Source organism: Podarcis raffonei, chromosome 4 (genome assembly GCF_027172205.1).
Source record: "Podarcis raffonei isolate rPodRaf1 chromosome 4, rPodRaf1.pri, whole genome shotgun sequence".
NCBI lineage: Eukaryota > Metazoa > Chordata > Lepidosauria > Squamata > Lacertidae > Podarcis > Podarcis raffonei.
The window spans coordinates 78,543,306-78,560,991 of NC_070605.1; the positions used below are offsets into that span (position 1 = coordinate 78,543,306).

The following is a 17,686-nucleotide window of genomic DNA, read 5'->3' on the forward strand; positions in this document are numbered from 1 at the left end:
TGAAGTCAGTGGAATAAACAACTACAGTTTCGATTGCGAAGGTGGTTGAGTTAGGAGAACTTAAATGGCGAGAGGGAAAACCAGACTTTGTTGGAAGGTTGACTCAGGATCTGTGGTGGCATCCCTGGGTTTGTACTAGACCTCAGTTTGGAGACAAGCAGTGCTTCTAAGTTACATTTAAGAAGATACCACATGGCCACCACTAATTTAAGGTTCTTGAAGAAATGTGCAAGCAGTTGAACCCTTAGATAAAACTTGATTAACATGGCACTATTCAGAAAAGTATCCAGTATAGGGGTGCCAACTTGAATAAAATACTGGGCCCCTAGGCAAGCCCCACCCCACATAATGGATCACAGGACATGGCACACACACATCATATGAATGGCAATGCCCATCAACTTTGGGTGGGGCCCAGCCCCCTCCGATATTTTATGGCGTGTGGCGAAGGGACCTTAGCCCCTAGGAATTGACTCCTATGATCCAGTATTTGGTGTGTGTTGCTGTGTTAGCAATAATGAGATTAGCTCCCACTGAAACAAATAGGATGTTAAGTTAAGCCATGGTTAACTTATGCTGAACCCAACACAATTATTTCTTTAAATTGAATTATGCCTCGGGCAGGTGGTTATTGTTAAGAATACAGCAGAAACATATGCATACAAGCACGGATGCAAACTCTCTTCTCTCTCAACTCAGCTGGGTAAAAATTTTTTGTGAGAGCCTAAGCAATGAGATATGTGCGCTATATTTTCCTTTACTGGGATACTACTGATTGAGCAAACACAAAAGGGATGGGGGACATGTGTATCTCTAGATGTTGTTGGACGGTAGCTCCCATCATCCCCACCCAACATGGCCAACGGGAAGGAAGGAAGCTGCACTCCCAACACCTGGAGGGCTATCCTTGCACGACAACAAGGTGAAAGATTATAGAACATCTCTGTTGGTGCTCAGCAGTCTTTTGCAAGAGAGAGTTTGCATTTGACAGGAGTCTTATGTAGGCCTGAAGGAGGCGACCTGATCCATCCTCCTTTGAATTAAATTATGCAACTCATCACTTTTTTAAAAAAAATCAGGGGAAAAATAAGATGTGGAAGATGAACACCACCTTCGGAAACAAGATTAGACAGGCAGATAAGTGACACACAGGCAGGTTGACACAGCAACCCAATGGATGCTCTGTGTTTGGAGATAAGATATTGTCAATGTCAAGAGGCTGGGGACAAGCAACAGAGGAAGCCCACTGCCTTTATGCCTTTCTTGCAAACCTCCGCAGAGGCATCTAATTGACCACTGCTGGAACCAGAGTGTGAGATGAGATGGACCTTCAGCTTGATCCAGCTAAATTGTCTTTACATTCTTAAGACCTAGAAGTAGAATCAGGATCTTGCTTCCTATTGCTAGAAACTTGGGGGTGAAAGTGAATGTTGCAAATGCAGAAGCATTGCTTGAATATTTCTGGGCCACAATTTTGAATCGCTGCTCTAACAACAAGAACCTACAGTGTTTGGCATCTCACTGCATCTTTGGCTCACAAGGCAACCTGATGAATTCCCTCTTCTCTTCTTACTACTTTCTGACAACCCCAAAGCTCCTCTCTTCTGTTCACTCGCTTCCCCCTGACTTGGCTTGCCAATAAATACTGCAGTGGTAGTGAACATTCGTAAGACTACAAGCTCCGCTGCCCTCTGCCCCAACCTTTCTTCCTGACACTTTTCCCTGAATAGCACTGCAACTGGGCTCTGGGGCAGCGAAAGAAAACTAAAATGGAAAAGGCTGCTGAAGATCTCTAGTCTAACATCCTGTCACGGACTGGGCAGAGGAGGAAGAATGGTGGAGACCACCTCCCCATCCTGACCCTTCCAGGGAAGAGGAAGAGGAAGATTGTATAGATTTTCAATGGGGGGTTTGTGGGAGGTCACAGCTCAGAGGCAGATGAGGGGAAAAGCTGAGAAATAATGGGAGAGCTGGATGACAGGTCACTAGAAAGCATTCCAGACCCACCATCTCCCAGAACCCAGCAAGCCTTAAAAGTAGGAGAGCAAAGAGCTCAAAGACAGAGGGCACTTAGCGAGACCTGTAGAGATGATGATAATGACGAATGAGGAAGTGGAAGAGATTGGGGTGTGTGAAGATTCACTTGGGACAACACCATTATCCAAGCAGCTGGGTTCTCTAGCCTCTCTCTGTAAAGTTTGGAATAAAAAAGGACTGTAAGAATTTTTTCCTTATCTTGATACTTTCCTGGGCAACCACTGCCGGGAGCCACTGACAGCATCCTGACACATCCACACAGGTGGTAGAGGAAACAAAGAATTGGAAAGCAACTGCTTTCTAAAGATAAGCTGTGTTGTTTGCTTGTGGGTTGTGATTGTCACACAACAACCTACTCCCTTGATGGCTCATCCGCAGGTAAGACTTTTCATCCTGACTACAGTAGCTGTCATGAGGGTGTTTGGAGGGAGTTGTCACGGCATGATGAATGAGAATCAGCCTGCAGGCCTGCGTACATGAATGTGTGGCAATTCAGTCCCACATAAAAGGTCAGAAAATATCTTTGTTCTAATATGGACACTGGTGCCAGCATGTTGGCACGGCTATTTTCTGAAACAGCCAGGTGGTGGTCTTCTACTACTCAACCTTTCCTGTGCATGCTACCAATTTATGTATTTGACCAAATATGTCTTAACACATGTTAAAAGAGTCCAGCACAAGTGTTTTAAGGTTAGGGTTCCAAGTTCAGCCACCAGAACAGTTTAAATAAAACGAAAACATGGCTCATTGTATTCAGTAAACATCTGGCACTTTTTATAAGAGGGAAGAGAGGAAAATCTTAAAAGATGCTGTGAAAAATATAGCTGAAGTTTGCTTTTATTTAATTGTAAGGACTGCTTCACTAGGTTAGGCTTCGTGTTTAATCTGCCTCCTCTAAAGGACTGCAATTGGGCACATGTGGTATAACTGCTTGATGACTTCTGGCATATATCCTCACAGTATTTTACCTTCACCATAGTTTGCATCTCTCAAAAAGCAAGCCTTTTTAAAAAACCAAAACAGACCCCAAAACCTATTTTCAAAGCAATAATAAATACTCAGGCCTCAGAAGCAAGGACTTCCCCCAAGCCTACTACTTAATTACAGTTTATAGACTCAAGACTAGATTGGTCTAGGATCCGGTTTTTTTCAAGTATTTCTTTGTTGTTTGTTAGTACGACAGCAGCACCTTATTGCACTTTGTTCTCGAAATATCCTTTCTTAGTGTTGGATGGGAATCACTTCCATCCAGGGCATTTCACTGACCTGAACCCTGGCAAAATCACTTTTCCTTTCCGGTACAGATCTTCCTGGAAGCCTCTGTTCATCCTCTGCACCAGCAGTTTCTCATAAAGCAACGGGTGGTAAGCCCCCAGGGTACAAGCCGCATCATAGTAGAGTTCATGGTAGTGGCAGAGATCAGTCTGCCGGACTGAAGGAATGTATTCGTATACATGGACTTCGCTGCACATGGACATCATGATGAGAATCCCTGAAAACAGAGAAAACGTTTAGGGTATTTAAAAATGCCAGAATAAGTTTCCAAACTTAGGTTTCTTTTTAATTATTGCGCATGCAAAAATCAAGTCAAGTTCTGTTTGCTAAATTGCTGATCATCTCTAGCACGCGGTGGTGCTGAATCAATATATTTTCTTTGGACAAATGGCTGTTGAGTGGGTTCTGGCTGCCACCTGGTGACCAAGAACAGGAAATGCACCACTAGTATCAAGAAAACAGGAGTTGATCCATTGCCATTGACCTCAGCCAAATTCCTGTTCCCTTTCTCATAGCTCCTCTATTCATTTGAGTTTTTCTGCTGCCCCTGTGAATTACTTCCAGTCTTCATTTTTCTCTCCTCCTGTTTTTTTTTTTTAAATGGTGAAGGGGTAGAGAGAGCTGTTGTTTCTCCTTTCAAGCTGCCTCTTTCCCTTGTTTTCCCCCTTTAATTTGCTACTGCTTTCCCTCCCTCCTGTTGTAGAGTTGGAAGGAGGCTTGAGAGTCATCAAGCAGGAATCTCAGCTTGTGAATTAGGGAATACATTTGGGTGCTACTGTGCCACGTGTTTTGATAGCCTTTCTTAGAGCTTCTGCCTCAATGGACAAAGATGTTCCCGGCCAGCCCTACTTACTCTTTGGTTGAGCTCCCAGTCCTACCACCCACCAGTTTCTGCTAAACTTCACAAGTCCTCCAGGGAGCCAGATAAGCCCCTCCCCTATGGCCTTTAACCCCCAGTCTTCTCTTAAGACCCGCATGTGAGGTGGGCTCCAAGCTAAAGAAGCGGAAAGCAGCAGCCGTGGCTTTTCCTAAGGTTCAGGACCTGCCTCTCTTGCCTGTAACACCGCCTTGCTCATCTGGCATTGCACACTGTGAGGCACGACAACCAAGCCAGTCAGTGACTTGTATGACATCCTGTCTGCTCCAGGGCCAATTTGCCCAAGAGGAGGAGCTGCTCTCAGAGGGTGATTTGCAGGTTAGAGCCAACGTGGCAAAATGCTAACCAATGCTATCGTGTCTGGCTGTATTATGTTTAACTTGGCCTTCCTTCCTACTGAAGTCAAGGAGGCTCCATTCTGCCCAGTGGGGTCAGCATTAGGCCTGGGCAATATATCAAATTACTGTATTGGCCCGAATATAAGCCGCACCTTTTCCCCAAATTCCGACCGTGAAAAGTTAAAGTGCAGCTTATATTAATGACCTTACAAAAAGAATCCAGTATGCAGCCAGGAGTGCGGGGTAAACAGCGCCAGGAGTGCAGCACAGTGGCGCCCGCCCCACACATACTCCCCCACCCTCTCCCCCAAGGCCAGGAAGGGAGAAAGTGAGGAAGGGAGTGGCATATTCGGTTATTGTCTTTTTTTCTCCCCCTCCCCCATGACTTTTAAATGTGTGGCTTATATTCAGGTGCGACTTATATTCGAGCCAATAAAGTACATTGCCCAGGACCAATTTGAGGGCCATCGTGCTCTGGCACTCAAACTGAGGGAGGAATCAGCCGGAGCTGATGCAGCGCGTTCTTCAAAGGCTCCAAAGTGAAAAGGTTTGGGAAAGGGTGGATTGCAATGTAAACAGCAGAATCTGAATCTTCACTTAACTTTTTAAATGCACGAATCTTTATCCTAATTCGTAACCTGAAAACTGCAGTTTAGCAAAATGAAACTGGTTGGGTTTTTTTGTTTTCCAGTTCTACAAATGCTTTCTGATGCTTTTCCACTGCCAACCTGCTTCAGCGGCTGACGGAGAAACCACCTGCCAGTCAAAGGTCACAGTCATCCAACTGAACCGGAAAGATGAAGGTGGAACCACTAGGCAAGCGCTTCCCCAAATGGACGAGAAAATGGACCGCCTTCTGAGCCCAGAGTCAAGCCCAGAGCCTGTTTCAGACAGCCCGCCCCAGATGTCCAAGGAAAACTCATTCTTGTGAATGAGTGCAAGCTGTTGCCTAATCCATCTATATCATATATGTTGCAGTTTTATTGCCAGCTTGCTTTGTTTCCCCCTAAGGAATCTGCTGTGCGTTAAGCAGGAACAAAACGTGTTGCTATTAACTGTTTCTGACTCTGAATCAAGTAGGGATTATGTGATTATAGCACCAAAGAAAGGACTGGTGCTCTAGATATGCAAGGGAATAATGTCTTGAGGTAACTGCTTGAAGTTAATGGTAGATGCCTCAAAGCCCATTCTCTTGAGGTTAGCTCCCTCTGCCTCAGCTTCACAAAAATCTCATTCTAGATCTTTGTAACCTGATAAGCACTGACCGCTAGAATAGTTTTCAAATGTGTACTAAGTCACAGTATTAACTGGTTTTTTAAAGAGTAGTAAATATGCGCTAGCTCACACATCTGCTGGTTCATATTGAGGCTGGTAATAAACTTTAAATATTCTGATTCACTTTCACAACACAAAATGTAGATCTCCCTTCTCAAGCAAGCTTAGTGATTTAGTATCAGTCAGATTTGGAGGGGGCAGGGTTATAAGGAGCATCATTATTGTTATTAAATGATGATGGGACAACGACTTCATCTTAGCCAATATATGTGCACCAAGAGATAGCTCAGTCGGTTGAGCATGAGACTCTTAATCACAGCATTGTGGGTTCGAGCCCCACGTTAGGGAAGAAATTCCTGCATGGGGTCGGAGTAGACGACCCCCACAGTCCCTTCGAAATCTACATGTGAAGAGGCCACATGTAACCTACATATTTATGGTTTTAACTTTTGAAAAAACATATTGGCCCCAGGTTCGAAATCTACAGCTGTAACAGGAAACTTCATTTTAATTACTGTTTGAGTTATCCCTACCCAGTATGTGCTTGCTACTGCTTTTGTAAAGCACAAACCCACGCCTAAGAAGTCAACACGGACAACACTATCCTCAGTCCTTGCTCACCATTAGGTACCTGATGTGAATCTGTTTCCCACTTTCCCCTGCCTAATAGTATTTCCCTGCCCTATGTATTTCTTAAAGGTGAAATAATGAAGGCACAAATGCAGACAATTCCAACAAGAAAGAAAAGTGGGAGGTGTCTAAAGAAACCGGTGTGGCTGCATAAGGAGCTTACAGATGAGGTGATATTGGAGGAGGGCATGTCTTAAGAAATGAAAGAAAGGGAAATCACCAAAGAAGAGTATACACATGTAGCCAACCGTTGTAGGGGGAATGTCCGGGGTGGGGCAAAGCTCAGAAAGAAGCTCAGGCTTGGGGAAAAAAGTTAAAAATAATTATAAAGGTTTCTTCGGCTGTGTTTGAAGCAAGAGGAGGAACATGCAAGTACAGTGGTACCTCTGGTTAAGAACTTAATTCGCTCTGGAGGTCTGTTCTTAACCTGAAACTGTTCTTAACCTGAGGTACCACTTTAGCTAATGGGGCCTCCCGCTGCTGCACGATTTCTGTTCTCATCCTGAAGCAAAATTCTTAACCCGAGGTACTACTTCTGGGTTAGCGGAGTCTGTAACATGAAGCTTTTGCAACCCGAGGTACCACTGTGGTAGGTTCTCTGCAGTGCCCAACCTGGCAATAGCAGAACTAATGATGCAAGAAGGAAGCTGCACCCCAAAATAGGAAAAGAGGTTGTAAGGGAACGCCTAGTTACTTTAAATGAATTCAAATCTCCAGGGCCCAATGAGCTACACCCAAGGAGCTTGTGAATGTAATCTCAGAGCCTCCGTCTATATTCTTTGAGAACAGGTGAGGTCCCTGCAGAGTGGAGGTGGACAAATGTAGTCCCCATCTTCAAAAAGGGCAAAAGAAGAAGATTCAAGGAGCTACTGAGTGGTCAGCTGGGCATGTTTTACAGAATCATAAAACTGTAGAGTTGGAAATGACCACAAAGCCAATCTAGTCCAACCCCCTGCGATGCAGAAATCTTTTGCCCAATGTGGGGCGTGAACCTGTGACCCTGAGATTTAAGAGTCTCATGCTCTACTGAACTATCCCAGCAGTTTAGCCTGGAAAAGAGGAGACCGAGAGGAGATTATGATAACCTTTGCTGAAATAAAACCCCTGCGTCCAGTCACGCTTCCCTTGCGTGGCTCTGCTTGGGAGCTGACCTGGCAGGAGAGCAGAGTAGCAGCGGTCCTGTGTCCGTGTGAGATGAGGGATAAATCAAGTCCAGAGACAGTTCGGTTCTTATCTCTAGAAGCGTTTATTTACAAGCCATAAAGCAGTTTCATTCCATCGGAACATGGAGGCATTCTCAGCCGTGCTCCAAAAGCACACACGCAGCCTCTGAGCTGAGCTGCGTCTCAGTCAGAATCGAAAGCAAGTCTGAAAGCAGACACACGCTGTGACTCACTTCTCTGCGACAAGCTCCTCCTCCTCCCAGATACAGGACACCACGGAGTTTTAACCCTGTCAGTTCCAAACTCCACACCCCCTCTTGTCCTGCATCTGGGGACAGTAGCCAACAATGCTTTCCCCATACACAGACCCTCACAGAACTCCTCGTGCTTCTGGAAGGTTAATGGTTTTGTGAAACCATCAGCGAGGTTCTTGGTTGAGGGACAGTATTTCAGAGCAACTAGCCCCTCATGAACGCTCTGACATACATTCCGGAACCGTATGTCCAAATGTTTGGTCCTCGCCTTGAATTGCCCTGTCTCAGCCAATTTGAGGCATGGTTGATTGTCTTCATGCACCACAACGGGCAGACAATTCTCTCCACAGATTTCCTCGACCAAACACACATAGAACTCCAGTTCTCTGCAAACCTCTGATAGCGCACTGAACTCAGCTTCAGTAGATGAAAGCGCTATGAGACTTTGCTTCCGGGACCTCCACCCAATCACTGAGTCCCCAAACTTCACCACTAGGCCTGACACTGATTTGCGGTCCTCAAGGTTAGCCCAATCCGAATCCACCCAGGTGGTCAGCTTGACATCGCCCTCAGCTGACATCTTGAGGCAAAGGTCTTTGGTATCTTGCAGGTAACGTAGCACCCGCTTAATACCATTCCAGGCCTGCACACTAGGACTTGAAGCCTCTCTACTGAGCAGATTGACAGCAAACGCTATGTCTGGTCTGCTCCACTGCGACAGGTACAACAGACTACCCAGAGCTGACTGAAAGAGTTCAGTATTTTCGAACACCACGCGTTCTACTTGCTGACACTCCTTCACGTATCCAGCCTCCATGGGTGATCTGGCACCTGCACAATCAGACATCCTGAACTTCTCAAGCAACTGTTCAATCTTACCTTTCTGGCGAAGCAAAAAGCTTCCATCACTTGCTCTTGTGATCTCTACGCCTAAATAGGATTTGACATCTCCAAGTTGCTTCAGCTTGAAACGCTTTCCAAGCTCCTTAGCAAACTTCTCTACCTGTTCACCTGTCCGTGCCATGAGCAAAATGTCATCAACAAACACCTGGGCCACTTGCTGTTGTAAGCCTGAATCTCTAATGTAAAGACAACTGTCTGCAAGAGACCTCTTAAAACCTAGCTCTTCTAAGGCTTCATGTAGGCACATATTCCAATTCCTGGCAGATTGGCGTAATCCATAGATGGATTTGTGCAACCGCCACACGACGCCTGGCTCACTGACTTCAAACCCTGGAGGAGGAAGCATGTACAACTCCTCCTGGAGATCTGAGTTCAGGTAGGCGACATCTACATCAAAATGGTTCACCTTCCAACCTCTCTGTGCTGCTATCGCCAAAAGCGTTCTCAAAGTCTCCGCTCTCGAGGTCGGCGAATAAACCTCTGTGAAGTGGACACCCCTTCTCTGTGTGAATCCTCGGACCACTAATCTTGCTTTGTACTGTGGTTCTCCTGCTTCTGTGGGTTTAAGTCGGTAAACCCATCTGCAGCCTACAGCTTGCTGGTTAGCCGGCAGCTGTGTGAGTGAGAACACTCCAAGAGACTCCATTGAGTTCATCTCCTTCTGCATCGCCTCATGCCATTTGCTGGCTTCTTCCCGAGGCAACTTCTGAACATCCTCAAAGGATTCAGGTTCACATCTAGCCACACCAACCCAGACACTCATGGCTTCATACCTTTCAGGTGGCTTCCCTTTGGTTGATCTTGCTGACCTCCTCAGCGTGAATTCTGGAACTGCGCCTGATTCACCTGGATCAACCCTACTATCCTCTGTGTCAGAAACATCCCCCTCTGACCTGCTGCGCCGTTTAGGGCGAACAGCTGGTTCTGCTGGCGAGGATGGTTCACTCCTTAGCTCAGACTTGACAGAGACCTGTGGAGGGGTCCTGGGACTCCCTTTTGGAGAGATACGGAGCCTCTCCCTTGGAGATCCCGGCTCTGGACTCTGTGGCTGTGGACTGTGCACCTCAGCACCAGGTTCAGCCTCGTCCTCCTCCTCTTCCTCATCTGAGTCTAACAGAACATCCGGATTCCCGTGAAGACGCTTCCACCCACTCTGCTCGCAAAACTCAGCACTGCCGCTAATAAGCAGCTTGGACTGGTTGCCAGTAGGGTATGCGAAACGCCACGCCTTTGAACCCGGCTCATAGCCTACAAAGATCATCTTCCTAGACCTTGGCTCACCCTTTCTGCGCATGGCCTTTGGAATGAGAACCCAAGCCGTAGACCCAAAAGTGCGCAGGAAATGCACCTTTGGCGGCTTCCCATGAAGCAGAAAGTACGGTGTGTCCCCTACACTTGAATTGAACACCCTGTTCTGCAGGAAACATGCTGTCCTATAACTCTCAGCCCAAAAGCGCTGTGGCAAACCCGAGTCTGCCAACATAGCATTCGCTGATTCCTGTAGCGTGCGAAATTTTCTCTCTGCAACCCCATTCTGTTGCGGAGAGTGGGGGGCCGTCAGTCGATGACTGATACCCTTCTGCCTGAAGAACGATTGCAGCGCAGAACCTGTGAACTCCCCCCCGCGATCAGATTGAAAGGAAATCACCTTGGTAGAGAACCGTAGCTCTACCGCTGTGATCCAATCCCTGATCAGTGCAGCTGCCTCTGACTTCTGTTGCAGCGCAAAAACCCAAGAATGTCTAGAAAAATCGTCAACCAGAAGCAAAACCCATTTAGATCCAGCTAAAGAAGGTGTCGGCATGGGGCCCGACAAATCTGCATGGACAAGTTCAAAGGGTTTACTGGTTCTCCTCTCTGACCTGGGGTATGTGCATGTTGTGACCTTTGATTGCTTACAGGCTTGACAATCTAGGTATTTGTCACATGCTTTGAATCTACACCCAATGGTGTTGCCTGTGGCTTTCCTCACATATGACCACCCTACGTGCCCAAATCTCCTGTGCCATAAGTGTATACAATCATGGTGTGGTGGGACATTAGCACACTGCCCTTGGGCGTCTTCAATGGACTCTCCACTAGCCCCATTTTCCACCAGCCCCATTTTCCCACCAGCCCCATCTTCAATGGGCATCTCCACCAGAAAGAGCGTGTCTTTTCTTTCGACACTGTAGATCTTCTTCCCATCCCTGTAGAAGGAACACAAATTGTTAGAGAACAGAACATCGAACCCAGCAGCCATAAGAGCTGGCACACTTAAAAGAGAATGGGCAAGCTCTGGAACCACATAAGCTTGCACCCAATGATCTATAAAAGAACAATATAGAAACCCAGATTCAGTCAGTGGTCTTTGAGACCCATCTGCTAAGGTGACATAACGTCCAGTTTTAACTGTCTTGCAGTTCCTCAGGAGCTCTCGAGAAGTCACGAGGCAATGCGAAGCTCCCGAATCGACAACAAGTGATAAAGAGTGTCTCTGGCTGTTTTCCAAAGATGCCGTGGCGTTGCTCGCACTCCCATCGGTTGCCATGGCCACAGCCTTCCCCCGACTGAGGCTTTTGCCTTTTCTCAGAGACACCATCGCAGCTGTGAGGTGATAAGACGCCTTGTCTTTGTTTTTCTCCTGGCCTGCTGCTTTCCCACGTCTTTGCTGGGAACTGGCCTTGGGAACCTGCTTTGTTGACATTCCACGCCGGCCGGTCTCCTTGCTGCCACCCTGCGCCTCTAGCGGACAATTGCGGACCAGATGTGTGTTGCTACCACACCGATAGCAGCTCTTGGAAACAAAGGCTCTTACACAGTCCTCACCACTCCTGGCTGCTGCCCCCCCACTCCTTCTTGGGGTGCAGCCTGTGCCCTCTTTCACAGCCCTCTGCCGCTTTGATTCTTCGTCAATCAAGCGTCCGCTAATATATTCGATCGTAAGATCCTGTGGTGGCATCGTCTCCATCGTGAGAACCAAGTTCTCATAACTCCTGTCCAAAGAGCTTAAAAGCGTATAAGCCTTAAGTTCATCTGGGAAGGGCACATTGAGCTGACGCAGCTTACTGAAGATAGTCAGCACCTGAGCAATGTGATCCCTTATCGATTCCCCTGGGGACAGCCTCTTCTCAAACAGAGAACGTATCACATGGATCTTTGCCCCAGCTGTGGTCCTCTGATGTACTCTAGTCAGAGTGGACCAAATCTGATGACAGGTACGTAAGCCATCAATATGAGGGAGCTGTGATGCTTCGATCGCCATCACCACATGGGACATTGCTTTCTTGTCTTTCTTTGCCGCCGCTGCGGCCCTCTCCGCCTCTGCGGGTGTTGCATTGGGCTGGGCCTGGACTGGATCGGCCTGCGTGCATTCCCACAGCTGCTTTCCCTCCAGCCAATAAAACATGCGCTTACTCCAGTCCTCCCAATTGGCCCCATTCAGTCTTTCGAAGGGGATATTGAAGCTCTCATGGCCCTGCTGTGCATCAGCCATCTTCCTCCCCCCGGGGCTTCAGCGTACTCACACTGCCAGCAAGCTGGACTCTCGAAGCAGCCGTCCCTCTTGGCTCTTGGCTCCGCTCTCCAGCATCTCCCACTGCCCTTCCTGGCAGGAGATCACAGCAACTCACCGCTGGCAGCCTTCTCCCTTCTCACACTTGTCAGGAAACACGTAACTCCATAACCTTTGCTTAAATAAAACCCCTGCGTCCAGTCACGCTTCCCTTGCGTGGCTCTGCTTGGGAGCTGACCTGGCAGGAGAGCAGAGTAGCAGCGGTCCTGTGTCCGTGTGAGATGAGGGATAAATCAAGTCCAGAGACAGTTCGGTTCTTATCTCTAGAAGCGTTTATTTACAAGCCATAAAGCAGTTTCATTCCATCGGAACATGGAGGCATTCTCAGCCTGCTCCAAAAGCACACACGCAGCCTCTGAGCTGAGCTGCGTCTCAGTCAGAATCGAAAGCAAGTCTGAAAGCAGACACACGCTGTGACTCACTTCTCTGCGACAAGCTCCTCCTCCTCCGAGATACAGGACACCACGGAGTTTTAACCCTGTCAGTTCCAAACTCCACATAACCATCTTCAAATATCTTTGGGCTGTCACATGGAAGACAGAGTAAGCTTGTTTTCTCATGCTTAGGAAAAGAAGGACCCGAAGTTCAAGTTACAAGAAAGGAGATTCTGACTCAACACCAGGAAAAACTTTCTAACAGCAAGAGCTGTTCAACAGTGGAACGGACTCCCTTGAAAGCTGGTGGACTCTCCTTCCATTGTAGACTCTCATACATAGCAATGACAATCCATGCACCATTACACAGAATTATCTTCTACATCAATGTAGGATTTGTCAGCCAAAAACAGTGCAATGTTCAGCTACTTATGTTGCAAGCTCTTATCGCACAGCTATGTATTTAGGAATTTTATACAATGGTTTAAAATTAGCTCAATAGCAGAAGATCAAACTCTTGGGATTTTGGGGTTTGTGTTGAAGTTCTTTTATCAGAATTAAATAAATGTTTAAGTTCGTTGTATGAATAGTAAATATAAATGGATATTAAGGACTCTAAAAAAAAAGGAAGAAATTTAATTTGTCCTTGGCAATTTTAATCACTCAAGAGCTTTTCAACTTCCAGCATGTATCTTTGTGCAATGCAATTACACTATGTAATTAGCAAGATAATTAAAAAGTTATTTCCAGAAGATTGGAAGTACACAAGAATGTAATTTCATTTACCTTATTGTACCAACTGTTTAGTATGAAAGAAATAATATATTTTGAAAGCTGACTGGGATTCAGCTCAGCTTCTAGTTTAGCAAAAACTCGATTTTGAGAACATTTTGAATGCTGCATATTCCAGAAACTAAGCACTAACAATTCCTGCAACTTTCATTCAAAACTATGGAGTAGCCATAGAACTTCAATATACATATATTCAAATGATCACAGCAATATTTGCAAAACCATAAGTGTTCTGATTCCCACGTGGCAAAATTGACCAGAGAAGTTCCACAACGTGGAATCCTTTCACGTTCTCTTCATTGGAGGAAAACAAATCTTTATGCACACCCATTGACATGAATCATAGCTGCTTTTCCCATTGAAATTAAAAAAAAACAACTGTAGACCTACATCTGTAAACGTTGGCAATATAATCACAAAAATTACCAATGGTTTCAAAATATCTACTGGTTCCCAGTCCAAGACTGGCATGTTTTATTTATAAGTTAAAAAAAGAAGAAGTAAAAATAAGACCACACTAATTTGCCATTTTGCAGCAGATCTTTTGTGCAAAAATGATGTTCTAAACATGCTATCGCAGACTTGTAGAGTTGAAATGGACCCCGAGGGTAGTCTAGTTCAGTCCAGTCCCCTGCAATGCAGGAATCCCAACTAAATCATCCATGACAGATGGCCAGCCAACCTCTGCTTTAAAACTTCCAAGGAAGAGTGCATTACGGCTTGTAGTCTGTTCCACTGTTGAACAGCTCCTACTGTTGGCAAGTTCTTCCTGAGGTTTAGTTGTAGCCTTGTTACTTGGATCCATTGGTTCCAGTAGTTTACACCTGGGTTTTCTTTTCCCCCTTGTTTTGAAGATGGGGACAACATTTGCCTGCCTCCAGTCTTCAGGGACCTCACCTGTTCTCCAAGAATTCTCAGAGATTATAGAAAGAGGCTCTGAGATTACATTAGCAAGCGCCTTTAGTACCCTTGGGTGCAGCTCATCAGGCCCTGAAGATCTGAATTCATTTAAAGTGGCTAGGTGTTCCCTTACCACCTCTTTTCCTATGTTAGGCTACAGCTCCCTCCTTGAATTGTTCTGTTATTGCCAGGTTGGGCACTGCTTTCCTTTTGGGTGAAGACAGAGGCAAAGTAGGTGTTGAGCAATTCTGCCTTCTCCCTGTCACCCAATAGCATTTCTCTGCCTTCTCCATACTGCCCCCTTCTCTGAGCCAGGGGTTCTTCATGCACACAGTGAAACATCCTTGGAGCACATCGCTCATTCCCTAATTCCTAGAAGAGAAAGTAGCCCTGAAAGTTTTCAGATGTTGATATTTTCTAGGCTTACTTGAGGAGAGCGTTTTTGTGGGTGCGTATGTGTGCGCGCACACACACACACTAATAAAAGTTTGTTAGCATCATCTGTATCTTGGTTCCCACCACTGATTCAAACACTATTCCATCTAAGTCCATTACATGCACAAATGTTTATATTATGCCACCTGGCTACAGCTCTGTTTTAAGCATGGCTTGTGATTCTCAAGCCTACACCTGCTTCTGGTGCTTAAATCGATTTTCATATCTATGTGGGGTTTTCTCTCTGTGTGCTTGTGTGTGTACACACAGCAATCTTACATAGCTATTTCATAATAGTAGTGCTTGTTCCATCATGTCAGTTCTTGCACAAACTGGGAGCAGATATAGTGCTACCAAGAAGCTCTGTTGTATTTTTGTTATGTCATGTTATCTCTGGAACCCTTTAACAAGAATTCAATAAAATATTTTGTGGTTAGTTCACACATATTTTGCTTTCCTAAAGCCAAACTGCTTCCCAATCCTTCTTAGTCATAACACTTCTAGCAGGTGTTGGGGCAAGCATTATGTTAATTTCTGAGCACTGAGATTGGGTCTGATAAGCTACTAGCAGGTTATAAATCAAGCACAGATGTTAATATGTCAGGCTTGGCGGAAATGCCTGCCTGGCAGGTGTTTGTGCAGATGTGAGCAGGATCCTGAGTGGCCTTTGGAGAAATGTCATTGCAGTACAGATGCAGATTCTCCTATTTTCAAACTGAGTTAATCTTTACTTTAAAATGCATGCTGCAGTGATAACTTACGGCAAAGCTAGAAAACTGAAAGAGTGAAAGCATTGAAACATTCATTAGTTAGAGGCCTACCAACAGATGGATTGACTAGCAGAAGAAGAAGAAGAAGTAGAAGGAGAAGAGTTTGTATTTGATATCCCGCCTTTCACTCCCTTTAAGGAGTCTCAAAGTGGCTAACATTCTCCTTTCCCTTCCTCCCCCACAACAAACACTCTGTGAGGTGAGTGGGGCTGAGAGACTTCAAAGTGTGACTGGCCCAAGGTCACTCAGCAGCTGCATGTGGAGGAGCGGAGACGCGAACCCAGTTCCCCAGTTAACGAGATTACCGCTCATAACCACTACACCACACTGGCTCTCACTAGCACACAATCAAGTGACATGAAAGCTAGCTCACACATGTATGTTCACCACTTACTTGATCATAATATCAAGTCAATGTGAGGGTATTTGTGTGATAATGAATTGCACATATAAAGTAGCTTTCTTTACCAATTAGCCGTCACAGAGAGAACATCTCTCTCTCGTATCGGCTGCCAAAACCAATACTTCTAAAAGTTATGAGAGATCAAAAGGTGAACATGCAAACAGAATTTAGTCCTAAATTCCAAACAGTCAGAGGAAAAAGCAGCTGCCAAAGCTTATTTTGAGTTTGCACTTCCATTAGCAACCATTTAACATAAGGCTCAAACACAGATGGGATGGGAAGGATGGGAAAACATCGACCTATTTCAAACACATTTCACACACACACAAAACCACTTTGTTTTTGTAAACTGCCTTAAAAGCTTTTTGCTACAGGGTAGCATACAAATGCCAGAAATAAAAATACAAAAAGATGTACACTTGAGCAAATCTGGACCTATGACCATGGGAGTAAAATGGAGAAGGGAACAGGGTATGGACCGTGTTGCTGCAAAATGAGTCGTCCTCAGCAATGCTTAAAAAAAAATTAGATGGGGAAGCGTAAGCGTTTTGGAGTGTTTCGTACAGTAAGACTTTGCGAATGAGCTCCATGGCTTTATGAGAGCGCCTCTGTGTGGTATGTAACTTGGGCATCTGGTGATACATTAGTCCTCCTCTGGCTCTACACACTTCACACACTCTGGGCGTGTGGACAAACAAGTAAAGAGTGCACAGAGGCATATCGTTCCTCATTCCTACTTGTCACCTCCTAGCCACCTGAAAAGCTTCTCCTCAAAACCTATCCCTGTTTTAAAGTAAGAGATGTGGCCAGCTCCCACAATCCCAGTGTTTCCAGCATTGGCAGCTATGACCTGCTTTCACTTTTCAAGTCCAGGATGAGGGTATTTAGCATTTCTGGTCCTGACTAGAGATAAGCAAAGTGTCCATTTAGCGTCACATGCCTTGCAATTCAAACTGAGTTTTGCTATCTTGACCACGGATGTGAATGACCCTGAGCTATCCAGTGAATTAGGACATGGGCTGAACTTTTATTTTTATTTCATCCACAATAAATTATGATCCCCCCCGCCTTTTAACAAAAGGGCAGTTTCAAGCTCATTTGAAAATAGGTCAGTTTTAACATCCTTCTGTGTGTGTGTGTGTGTGTGTGTGTGTGTGTGAATATAATATAATATAATTATATATATATATGAGAAAATAAAGGTCTTTCGCATTATGACAAGTCCTCATTTATTTCATTCATTTATGCCGAAATTTGCCACCGAGAATATTCGTTCATAAATGTAAGGTTTTAGTATTGCAAATAACCCAGCAGGATCTTCTCTAATTTACATCCCTTGGCATTCACAACATCAGCTATTCCAGTCCGCCAGCATTAGCTTGAATCAGCAATCTTCTGTGAGATTTGGTGATGAATAGTCACACTGAAAAATTCATCCCTGAAACATTTATGCTGACTGATAGCATCAGATGCTGATGTATGACTCTGCCCTCGACACTCATCTCTCAAATAAACAGTTATACAATTTCCACTTTCAAGCACATTACATGGTTATCTGGTTATTGATGTGGTGTATGTTTCATATTCAGTGGTGACACAAGCATCAAATGTTTGCTTTCAGTTTTTACCTTTATTTTTCGTTAAGTCTGATTCCTGCGTCTATCTCCCTTTTATACTCAACTCTCCATCCAGCTAGGGATCTGAATC

At 45.3% G+C, this 17,686-nt stretch overlaps 2 protein-coding genes across 11 annotated transcripts in view; one reads left to right on the top strand and one right to left on the bottom strand.

The window, feature by feature from the left end:
• The window catches only part of LOC128411822 (parapinopsin-like), a 49,874-nt gene extending 44,239 nt beyond the window's left edge, over nt 1-5,635 (top strand). For both annotated transcript variants that reach the window (XM_053384276.1, XM_053384277.1), the window contains exon 5: nt 5,219-5,635. In XM_053384276.1, the coding sequence (XP_053240251.1) occupies nt 5,219-5,458 (240 nt within the window). In that variant the 3' untranslated portion in view covers nt 5,459-5,635. The remainder of the gene's footprint in view (nt 1-5,218) is intronic.
• Nucleotides 2,606-17,686, bottom strand: part of ST6GAL2 (ST6 beta-galactoside alpha-2,6-sialyltransferase 2) — a 76,692-nt gene continuing 61,611 nt past the window's right edge. For 8 of the 9 annotated variants that reach the window (XM_053384273.1, XM_053384267.1, XM_053384266.1 and 5 more), the window contains one exon: nt 2,606-3,529. In XM_053384273.1, coding sequence (XP_053240248.1) covers nt 3,276-3,529 — 254 coding nt within the window. In that variant the 3' untranslated portion in view covers nt 2,606-3,275. The remainder of the gene's footprint in view (nt 3,530-17,686) is intronic. The other variant, XM_053384275.1, reaches the window with a different exon arrangement.